The sequence below is a fragment of the Martes martes genome (genome assembly GCF_963455335.1).
Source record: "Martes martes genome assembly, chromosome: 15".
NCBI lineage: Eukaryota > Metazoa > Chordata > Mammalia > Carnivora > Mustelidae > Martes > Martes martes.
The window spans coordinates 32,444,889-32,456,966 of record NC_137903.1 but is presented as its reverse complement, the minus strand read 5'-3'; the positions used below and the strand labels follow the sequence as shown (position 1 = coordinate 32,456,966).

The following is a 12,078-nucleotide window of genomic DNA, read 5'->3' as shown; positions in this document are numbered from 1 at the left end:
AGAAACCATTAAAAATTAGCACTAAGTTATCTTTAAAAATCATAAAAATGTTCATTTCAAATATTATACCTCAAAATGTGTCCCAATATTAGGTTCAGTAAACAGATACATATATTTTTCTTGATTTGAAATGGTTCTGAGGACTGGAGAATCTAGAGAAAATGAAAAATAGCAGCCTTACTAATTTAAAAGCCATCAGTCTAGGCTACCATTAGCACAAAACCATCAAAAAAGTCTGTGGAATGTTTAGATTTACTCATGAATGATGCTCATTATTAGAAATACTTTGTACAGCAGTAGCATTATCAAGGCCTAGCAATGTTCCAAGATAAGACTGTTCTCTAGGATCTAGCATTTGTTCAGGTCGTACTGGATGAACTATATTTGCAGGTTGAGGAGTGAGAGTATACTTTTCCAGAAAAGCTAAATCAGCTGCTCGGGGATAATCAGTTGCTTGTGGCTGTGGCGATAAGATCTCATGAGAAGATGGCGGGAGTGTGGTTGTATGACGCACCAGATCACTCTGAGTGTCAGGCATCTGAACTGGAACCAGTGTTACTGGAACACACACTTCAGCAGACACATTCTGTAACATAGTCTTGGCTTCTGACTGATAAACTTTGGGCTGGTCCATATATTGTTTTGTTTCTGTTTGAAAGATTTTATCATCAGATGAGTATTCTACTGGCAAAGATACAAGTTTTTCCTCAGAAGTATTGAGAGGATCGTCAGGAGATTTTATGCCATGAACATGGTCAATGTGGTATTTCAGCTTGTCTTTCCGCTTAAATGTTGCATTACAGTGCTGACAGTTGAAAGGCCGGGCATCAGAATGAATAACCAAATGTTTTGTTAAAGTTTTCTTAATTCTGAAAGATTGATTGCAAATTTGACACTTGTATGGTTTTTCACCTGTATGAACAAAAATGAAATTAAGTGTAAAATGCACTCGCTTGGTAAGACAATGATTTAAAGTAATAAATTATCCACATGAATACTCATAAGAACTTAATAAAAGCAGTGATATTATATGTTATCACAATAAAGAAAACAGGTTCAAACATTAAAAAGATCCAGGCTTGAATTCTATCTGTACCACTTACCAGCCAAACCTGGAGCAAGATAGTTTTTTTTTTAAAAGATTTTTTTTATTTAACAGACAGAGATCACAAGTAGGCAGAGAGGCAGGCAGAGAGAGGAGGAAGCAGGCTCCCCACTGAGCAGAGAGCCCATTGCAGGGCTCCATCCCAGGACCCTGGGATCATGACCTGAGCCGAAGGCAGAGGCTTTAACCCACTGAGCCACCCATGCGCCCCGCAAAATAGTTTCTAAGCATTGTTTCTTTGCCAGTAATATGGAATAATGATTGTACCTACCTCAGAGTTGGTAAATGGACTGAATAAGAAAATGAGTAGTGCTTAGATCTGTACCTGGCATAAGTACTTAATGGACTCAGACTATTACTATTGCTTTCTTTTATTCCTACTACAACCCCTAAAAAACCAGTTGTTTTACCAGTTGTAAAACCAAAACATCTGATTTTCTCCCACACAAGAAGGCTAGAAAGTAAAACAGCAACTCCGATTAACCAGGTTCTTAGAATTATACTATGAAGTAGTGATATTTATGTCTAGCCTGAGGTCAACAGAAGGGGAGTTAATCAGGGTAAAGAACAAGGAAGCTGGACTGGTTTTCACTTCTCCCTGAGTCAGGTTTCCACATTGTAGTTCTGGGTTTGTTTGTTTTTTTAATATGAAACATTATAAATTCTAGGTTAGCCAAGTGGTAGGCAGAATAACAGCCTCTCAAAGACATACACATTCTAGGGAGCTATAAATATGTGATTTTCCATGGCAATAGGGACTGTGCAGATCTGATTAAGAATAAAGATCTTGAAACAGGAAGATTAACTGGATTATCCAGGTAGGTCCAGTTTAAACATACAAGTCTTCAAAAGTGGCGAACAGATGAAGAATGGGTCAGAGAGATGCAATAAGAATTCAACCCCTGCATTGCTGGCTTTGAAAAGGGAAAAGGGGGCCAGGAACCAAGAAATGTGGTGGCCTTCAGAAGCTAGGAAAAACTCTCAGCTTACAGTAAGTAATAAAACTAGAACTTGGGTCTTGGTCCAACAGCTCAAAGAATCAGTTCTACCAATAAGACAATTGAGAAGGAACCCAATTCTTCCCTAGAGCTGCCAGAAAGAAATGCAGCCCTACCCAAATACAGATTTTAGCCTGTGTCAGATTTCTCACCCAAAGATCTATAAGATCATATACATTGTATTGTTTAAGCCACTAAGGTTGTAGTAGTTTGTTACAGCAGCAATACAAAACAAATAAATCCAGACATACAACTGTACAACAGACATAAAGGCACGTATTTTTAAAGCTAAATGAAAAGATTTTATATTGTTAGATGGGTTTATTGATAGCACCATTTTCTTCATCCTTCCATCAAAACAAGGCCAATTCTAAGAAAATTAAGAGAACTGCATCTTCAAGTTGAGCCACTAATATCAAACAATTAATTTGTTAAATATTATTGCTTAATTGTTACTTTGTAGACCATTAGAACTTTCAAATCCCATGAAGAAAATTTATACAGACTGGGATGCTAGTTTCTGGTACTATTAGATTCCTACTCATTTCTGGACTGATATCATTACTGATGTCACTAAAGAAGAAATAAGACCTGAAGTAACACATTATATAAAGGGTTAAAATTCCTGAAGAGATACTATTTGCAACCATGTATAGAAAACACTGCTTCCAACACAAGATCTCGCCTGAAATACCCAGAATCAGGGACAATATGAAAAAGGTTATAAAAGAGTGTTCTGAAAAACAAAATTATACTTACAAAATGCAAGAAGAACTATAAAGTTCTTTCTGTAATTCCTGGCATCAAAACCAGTCACACCAGGAGCTTTTGACTTTTTTTAAAAATAAAAACCCTAGCACAGCATTATTAACACCACCACCAAGCATAGAATTTATTTTTAAAGATATAAGTATTGGTTTTAAGTGTTCTCCTTTGGCACAGCACTAGCCATGATAGTCTCTTAAGCACATTCCTTAAAAAGCTTTTATAAAGGACTTAACAAAGTCACAATCAGTTCCAGTGTCCCACAAATACTTTTAAGAAAACTGGGACCCAAACAGGCATATTGAGAAGTTCTTTGAGAAGTTTCTACGATCATTTTAAACAAATATCAATTTAGGTTTGTAAAAAAATAAAGATCCACAAAGGAAATGTTGATATTATCATATATAAAAAGCAAATCTAGAGTGCTTAAAGAAACATAGTGAAAAGGGTCAACAATTATGAACTTAATGAAAAGAGGAATACATATCAAAGAAACATACTTTCTACAGCAAGTCTTTCTGTAGCAAAATTACCTATTCGACAATAATTAATTCAAGTTGGATGCATCTCAAGATCATAAATCATAAACCTAAGGAAACAAAGGAAAGGTCTCTTACAAGATATATAGAAAGAAGTTTATTTTTTAAGAGTAGAAGTAGATAAAACAACGCTCAAAGAAATCTAATCTATTTCTCAGCTAAAACCACAGTAACTTATGAGTTTTTAGAATTAAAAACTGTTGGGGCACCTGGGTAACTCAGTCGGTTAAGCATTCTTGATTTCGGCTTAGGTCATCATCTCAGTCATGAGATCAGGCCCCACATCAGGCTCCGTGCTCAACACAGAGTCTGCTTGAGATGCTCTCTTCCTCTCACCCTTTGCCCCTTCCCCACTCATGCTCTAAATAAATAAAAATCTTTAGAACTAAAAACAGTCTTCCAGTGGATCAGTTATATTTAGATATTAAAAATTAGTATATGAGGGGCACCTGAGTGGCCCAGTGGGTTAAGCCTCTGCCTTCGGCTCAGGTCATGATCTCAGGGTCCTGGGATGGAGCCCCGCACTGGGCTCTCTGCTCAGCAGGGAGCCTGCTTCCCCCTCTCTCCCTGCCTCTCTGCCTACTTGTGATCTCTCCCTATCAAATGAATAAATTTTTTAAAAAATTAGTATATGAAAATATAACTTAGAACTTCCATTCAGACTTAATGGAGTAATTCATGTCACACTATGTCTCTTGCTGAAGGGGAAAAGACACAAGATTTTTAAAAACTCAATCTACTCTTTAAAGGGACTGAAGTACAAACAAGGCACCCAGGACGTAAGAAGCCAAGATTCTGGAGACACAAGAAGATACAGAGATGTCTTCTTTCCTCAGTGCACTTTCGGATTTAATATATGGGGAAACAGAAGGCAAGTGGCAGCTGGAAGGTAAAAGCTGGAGTTTGGAACTACCAAGGATTTAAGGGGTCAAGAGCCTGGAAAAAAGAACAAAGAAATGAACAAAATACCTGTATTTTCCAACTCCCAAGATGACCATTTGCTGGATCAGATAGCTAAAAACCAGAGGCTGGGATACTGAATGTTTGAACAGATACTGCAGCAATCCCAAGGGTACTAGGGAGACAAAGATTAGAGTTTAAGTCTCATCAAAGTGGGGAGACTCTTGGTATAAACATCATACTTCAGTTGAGACCCCAAAATGATGATGAACTAGAAGAAAAGTAGAGTAGAAACAGACCAGAAGAGATCAATGCCATCTCAGTCTATCTGCTTGTGAGAAAATTAAATATATCTGGGAAAAAATACAACTTCAAGAGCTTCTATAATTTTTCATTCACAAAATCTAAAGTTCAATTCAAAGCTGTCAGGCATATCAAGAACAGAACCAAATGACCAAATGCCAAAAGAGGGAGGAAAAAAAAAGATAACATATACCTAAAGGTGAAGAAAAACTACATTAAGACTAGATTATTAAAATGAATATGAGTAACATGTTCAAGAATTGGAATCTATGGGAAAACAGGAAATCCTGGAACAGGTTAAAAAAAAAACTGAGCAATTCAGTAGATGGATGTGGTAGCAAATTAGACACTAGAGAAGAATAATCAGTATATTGAAAAATGGATCAGTAGGAACTATCCATATGGAAGCCCATATAAAAATAGGATAGAAAATACAGAAATGTGCCTGGGTGACTCAGTTGGTTAAGCATCTGATTCTTGATTTCAACTCAAGTCATGATCTCAGAGTTGTGAGATCAAGCCCTGTGCTGGGCTCAGGGCTGGGCGTGGAGCCTGCCTGAGATTCTCTCTTTCCATCTCCCTCTGCCCCTCCCAACCAGCACATAGGTTCTTTCTCTCTCTGTAAACAAAACAAAAAAACCCAGAAAGAGCATGAGAGATAGTTATAAAAGACAAAGTAAAATATCTAACATACATAAATTGGAATCCCAGAAAAAGGAGAGACTACAGAGGAAAGGCAATATTTGAAAGAAAAAATGGCTGAGAATCTTATTAAACAACAGAAAGACTTCTCAAGCCACAGATGCAGTAAGTTCTACAAACCTCACAATATTTAAAAAAAACAAAAAACAAAAAAACAACAACCCTAAAGCCAAAAAGTACACCTGAGCACACTATAATAAAACGACTAAAAACCAAAGCTAGAAAAATCTTAAAGAGCAACCGATTAAAAAGAGACATTTCCTTTAAATGAGCAACAATAACACCAGTATACTTTTCAACAAAAACAAAATAAGTTCAATAAGGGAAAAAATGACATATTTATAATGTTGAAAGAAAATTAAATTCTAATGTAAATTCTATAGTCAGGAAAAATATTCTCCATAAAAAAAAAATAAAAACATTTTCAGCTAATCAAAACCTAAGAGAAGTTGGTGCCTATCCTGCAGATACTCATCAAAGGAGTTCTTCATGCAAAAGGGAAAAATCCCAGGTGGAAGAATGCAAATGCAGGAAGTAGTAAACAGTAAAGGGCAAAATATATGGTTAAAAATAAGTAATATGGGTTATTTAAAACAAACCAAAAAATAATGTCTTTGTGTTTTAAAGTATATGTACAATTAAAATACATTCTGCATAAAAGGTCAGAGATAAAGGTATTGTAAGGTCTTTGCATTGTCTAGGAACTGGTAAAGAACTAACACGATAGACTCTTTAGGGTGCTATCTAACAAGATAGCAATCTTTAGGGTGACTACTAAAGAACAATGCAAGAACATTCAACTGACAAGCTAACTGAAGGGAAAATATGTAATAAAAATTTTTCATGATTATAGGGAAGTAAGGACAAGAGAGAGAAAGCATCAAGGAACAGGTGGGACTAATAGCATGATGACAGATTTAAACCCAAATAAATATCATGTAAAATTTTAATGACTAAACACATCCCAATTAAAAGAGATTATAATGGATAATAAAATGATGCTCCAAAGACACACATCTTAAATAGAGGTCCACAGAACTACTAAAAGTAAAGACAGAAAAAATATACCACTGACATCAGTAACATAAAAATACTTAGGAAACCCCCCAAATATTTAGGAATTAAGCAATACAATTCAAAATAAGCCATTAATAAGAGAATAAGTCAGAATAGACATTAGGAAATATTGTAACTGAACTATGATGAAAACAGGAACCATAAAACAAAGGGTGGAATCTCACTAAAGCAGTGTTTAGAGGGCAACTTACAACTTTAAAATACATACAAGAAAAAATAAAAAGAAATGCTAAAATTCAGTAAGTTAGGCGTGGATATAAAAAGCTAGGGAAAAACAGAATTAAACCCAAACAAAATTAAAAGAAGAAAAGAAAAAGCAGAAATGAAATTTTTTAAAAAATGCATAAAGAAGGGAAAAATCAACAAATTCCTACAGTCATTAAAAAGATACATAATATGATAACTTTAATTCTGAACGGATTGCATAGAGTCCTTTAAAAATAAAAAATCTGACAGCTCTATATTAAATAATATTTCACTTAAGTCTTTCACCAAAGAAAATAAATTCAGAGGGATTTATCAGTGAATTCCTCCAAATATTAATAAGGAAATAATGCCAACTTTATATAAACTTCTCCATTTCATTTAAAAAGATGTATTATTTCCCAAATAATTTTTGAGGCCAGCAGAGTCACAGTAACAAAACCTGTCAGGGACATTACAAGAGGGGAAAAAAGGAGTATGTCTAATCAACATAGGCCAAAAAAAAAGAAAGAAAAAAGACCAATCTGTGTTTATTTCAGGAATGCAAGATCTCATATTAAAAAATCAATGTCATTTATCTTATTAATAAGGGAAAAATATATGATCACCTCAATAAATGCAGAAAAAAAATCAGATAAAATTCAACACCTATTCATAACACTCTAAATAAATTAGGAATGGATGGTAATTTATTTGATAAACAGTATATAGAAAACATCATACTTTTTTAAGATTTTATTTATTTGAGAGAAGAAAGAGCATGAGCAGGGGAGAAGGGCAGAGGGACAAGCAAACTCCCCACTGAGCAAAGAGCCTGGATGGCGGGAGGGCTCAATCCCAGGACCTAGGATTATGACCTGAGCCGAAGGCAGGTGCTTAACTGACTGAGCCACACAAGAGCCCCAGAACACATCTTACTTAATTATGAAATACTGAAAGCTTTTCTCTGGAGATTCAGAATAAGACAAGGACGTCCACTACTCAGTATTTCTAATCACATACCACTAGTGATGTCAACCAAAGCAGTAAGGCCAAGAGGGAGAGAAAAGGATTTAGAAAGGGATAAATTAAATTGTCACTATTCACAGACGGCCAGTTTGTTTCCTAAAAAATCCAAAAAAGAGCTAAACTATAAGAGAACTTATAGGAAAGTCATTGGCTAGAAAGTCAATATACAAACTCAACTGCATTTTTATACATCAGAAACAAATACAAATAAAAACACAGTTTACACGGGGCGCCTGGGTGGCTCAGAGGGTTAAGCCTCTGCCTTCGGCTCAGGTCATGATCTCAGGGTCCTGGGATTGAGCCCCACATCGGGCTCTCTGCTCAGCAGGGAGCTTGCTTCTCCCCCTCTCTCTGCCTGCCTCTCTGCCTACTTGTGATCTCTCTCTCTGTGTCAAATAAATAAATAAAATCTTTAAAAAAAAAAAGCACAGTTTACAATTTTGTATAAAAACACTAAATATCTAGGTAAAAATCTAATGAAAATGTGTGAGGTATCTGCACTAAAAAGCTGTAACTTTTTTTTTAAGTAGGCTCCATGTCCAAGGGCAAACTTGAACTCATGACCCTGAGATCAAGAGTCACATGCTCCACCAAATGAACCAGGTACTCCCCAAAACCATAACATCTTTGAAAAACATTTAAAAGAACTTAAGTTAATATAGAGACTGTTCATGGATTGGATGATTCAGTATTATAAAGATAATCAATTAAGGAAGAATTGACTATATAATTGAAAATTGAATATAATATTGATATAATGTTATATTATATAATTAGTATATATTAAATGTATAATATATAACAATATATTGTAAAATTATATATTATAAGATATATAATTATATATTTTATATATAACTTGTTTATGTATTTATATGATTATATATAATTATATAATTACTACATATTGTATGATCTATATTATAGTATAATTATAATGTAATATTATAATATAATATTGAATATAATATTCAAGGACATTCTAATAAAATTGCAGCAGGTGTTTGTGTTTGGAAATTAATAAGATATTTCAAAATTTGTCTAAAAACATAAAGGAACAAGAATAATAAAGACACCAAAAAAGAACAAAGTTGGATAATTTACAGTACCAGATATCAAGTCATAGTAATTTACATATATAGCAATGGTGCAAGGATATATAAACAATATAAAAGAACTGAGCAAAGCCCAAAAAGAAACCATACATATATCATCACTTAATTTAAAACAAATATGACAATGAAATGCAGTAAGGAAAGGATGGTCTTTCCCAATAAATGCTGCTAGGGTAACTAGAGAGCTACATGCAAAAAGAAAAATGTAAAAAAGGAAATTTGATCTTTACCTAATAATGAACACAAAAGTAAATTACAGAAGGCTCATAATCTAAATATGTAAGTTAAAACAGATCTTCTAGAAGGTAACAGGAAAATATATTAACAACCTTGGAATAGGCAAAAATTTCTTAAAGAGGATACAGTAAAAAACTAACTAGAAAAAAAAACCTGATACATGACTTCTATAAAATTCAAAAACTTCATTCACTGAAAGATACCATTACTAGAGTGAAGAGGGAAGCCACAGAGTAGAATGAATCTGTAATTTAGACATCCAACAATGGACTCATCCAGAATATAGATGTAACTCCCAGAGATCAATTAGAAAAAGACAGACAATTCGGTTTAAGAAAATCAACAGAAGAATGAATCAGGTATTCCAAGAAAGAGGATATTCAAATGAGTATATGGGAAGGTGCTCAGTACCATTACTTTCACAGAGATGCAAATTAAAGCCACTTTGAGGCAGTGTTACATATCCATCAGAATAGCTTAGAAAAAAGGCAGTATCAAGTGTTGGTGAAAATATGGAGCAATCGGAATTCTCATAAACCATATACTTACTGGTAAAAATGCAAACTGGCATAATTACCTTAGAAAACTGTTTAGTCATGTCTACTAAAGTATCTTATCAGCCAACAATCCTGGCCAGGCATATACACAAAAGAAATAAATGCGTATGTATAACGAAAAATCATGAACAAGAATTTTCAGAGCAGCTTTATTCATAATAGATCCAGGTAATTACAAACCAAGTGTCCATCAAAGTACAATGGATAAATAAACTGTGGTATATTACTATGAAAATTAAAAGAAATAAACCCATTTCCATGGATGAATATCACAGACATCATACTGAGTGAAGTAAACCAGATGGAAAAAAAAAAAAAAGAGTACATACTGTATGATTCCATTTATATGAAGTTTAAACAGGTAAAACTAATTAATTAGTGGTGACAGAAGTCATAATAAAGATTATTTTGCAAGGAGGTTATTAACTGGGAGGGACCAGAGAGGATACTTCTGCAATTCTGGTACTAGTAATATATTAATACTTTATATTAATCTAAGTGGTGTTTACGTACATATATTCATTTATAAAAATTCATTGAACTGTTCATTAAGATTTGGGTACTTTACATGCAGCTTAAAAAATTCTACCAAGTCTAAAGTCAGGCCCTAAATTTATCAGCTTTAATGCCTGTTTTAAATAAATGCAATACATTTCAGCAAGACTACTGCTGAGAACAGATCTAATCACTATTCTGAGAATTACAACAAGCAAAACATGTAACAGATGAGAGTAAGCCATCTGTATTCCAACTTATTTCCCTAATTGTGCGGTTTGAAAACATCATATAGATTAGCTGTTAGTCATAGGTAAATATGATAAATTCATTCATTCAACAAATACTATTAAGCACCTACTATTTGCAAGTCCTGGGTTAGGCACTGATCATATCTACTCATCTGAACCAATTAAGTACACTGACCTGGCCAAAACTGAAACCAATCCATTAGTTACAGCTTGCCTAGAGAAAGAATACATTAAGAGAAAAGAAAAGGTTTATATGGAATCTAGTTAAGGGGATTCCAAAAAAACCTGAATCTGTTTCTTGAAAAAAGCAGTACAGATAATGCACTAAGGGTATCCTGGCTGGGCAAAAGGAATCTGGGGAGCAAAATTATTCTGGTCACAAGAGAGGTACTAAGTTTAGTTTTACAAAACTAAAGATGATTCAGTATCCTTCACCATTTCCTTGATAAACTATTCCATAAAATTACTATCTAATTTTACTCTATAACTGTATTTAGCAATTTTTTCTAGTTAATAAATTTAGCAACTCTGCCTCCTTGATTAGAGAAAAAGGATACCTTGGCTAGTACATTATTCATTCTCTAGAAAATGAGTAATAATAAGCTGACATTCTCGTGAATCTATTTCCAGTGGTTATTATGAAGACTCCTAAGAGTATTTATAACTCTCAGTGTACAGATATAAAAGTGAGTTTCTGGACCCAGAAATCTCAGGAATGGACTTGGGAATATGGCAACCAGTTTTTGGAAGGGCTACACTGTCTGGGTAGCCTGATGATTAAATTAAGATTAAGAGTTGGCAAACTATACCCTGAAAGCCGAATACAGCCTCTTGCCTGTTTCTGTAAATGAAGTTTTATTCGAATACAGTCATGCTTATTTGATTACACATTGTCTACAGTTGCTTTCATGCTACAGAAGCACAGTTCAGTGATAGAGACTGTCTGGGCCACAAAGTCTTAAACATTTTTTAAATTTTTTTAATTTTTTAAAAAGATTTTATTTATTTATTTGACAAACAGATCACAAGTAGGCAGAGAGGCAGGTGGGGGGGCGGGAAGCAGACTCCCTGCTGAGCAGAGAGCTCGATGAAGGGCTCCATCCCAGGACCCTGAGATCATGACCTGAGCTGAAGGCAGAGGCTTTAACCCACTGAGCCACCCAGGTGCCCCACAGTCTTAAACATTTATTATCTAGCTCTTTACCAAAAAAGTTCACTGACCTCTGCTTTAGGTGATTTCTCCCTCTCATTTCTTAACTGCCATAAACTTTATCTTATTCTGTAACTGAGTTCATTTCTGTAGTTCTCAATGGGCAGAGTGACTTGTCCCTAATTCCAATTGAGACATTCAGAGATGGAAATTCCACACTGTCACTGGTCACTGACTAATTACTATAAATCAATGTTTTCAAAAACTTAATGTAGTTATGAAGCTAGCCCTTATTAAGTTTCTCCTCTTAAATAATTCCTGCAGTTTTACAATTCTTAAATCATTAATGGCCTTGAATTAACTTCCTGTAAGTTCATCTCTTTCAAACATAAGTTTATAAAGCTTATTATTCATAAATAATATGGAAGATAGCATTAATATGGCTTCCTCATTTTATATTCCTATTTATATACCCCCAAATTATGACATTTTCCTTGGGGGGGATGTATTTTATTTTTAACAGCAGCACTGTACAAGTAATAAATGAAATTGTCCAAATCCAGTTATTTTCCATTCTGGTATTTATGAAATCAATTATTTTTCTCCTCTAGAACAGCAGCTTGACAAAGTCCAAATACATATAAAACAAAACAGCCATAAATGCACAAATAA

The 12,078-nt window shown here is 34.3% G+C and overlaps 1 protein-coding gene across 1 annotated transcript in view; it reads right to left on the bottom strand.

The window, feature by feature from the left end:
- Positions 1-256: 256 nt before the first annotated feature.
- Positions 257-12,078, bottom strand: part of ZBTB41 (zinc finger and BTB domain containing 41) — a gene marked incomplete at its 3' end in the record, with an annotated part of 45,361 nt that continues 33,539 nt past the window's right edge. The window contains exon 11 of the mRNA XM_080823796.1: positions 257-912. Coding sequence (XP_080679922.1) covers positions 257-912 — 656 coding nt within the window. The remainder of the gene's footprint in view (positions 913-12,078) is intronic.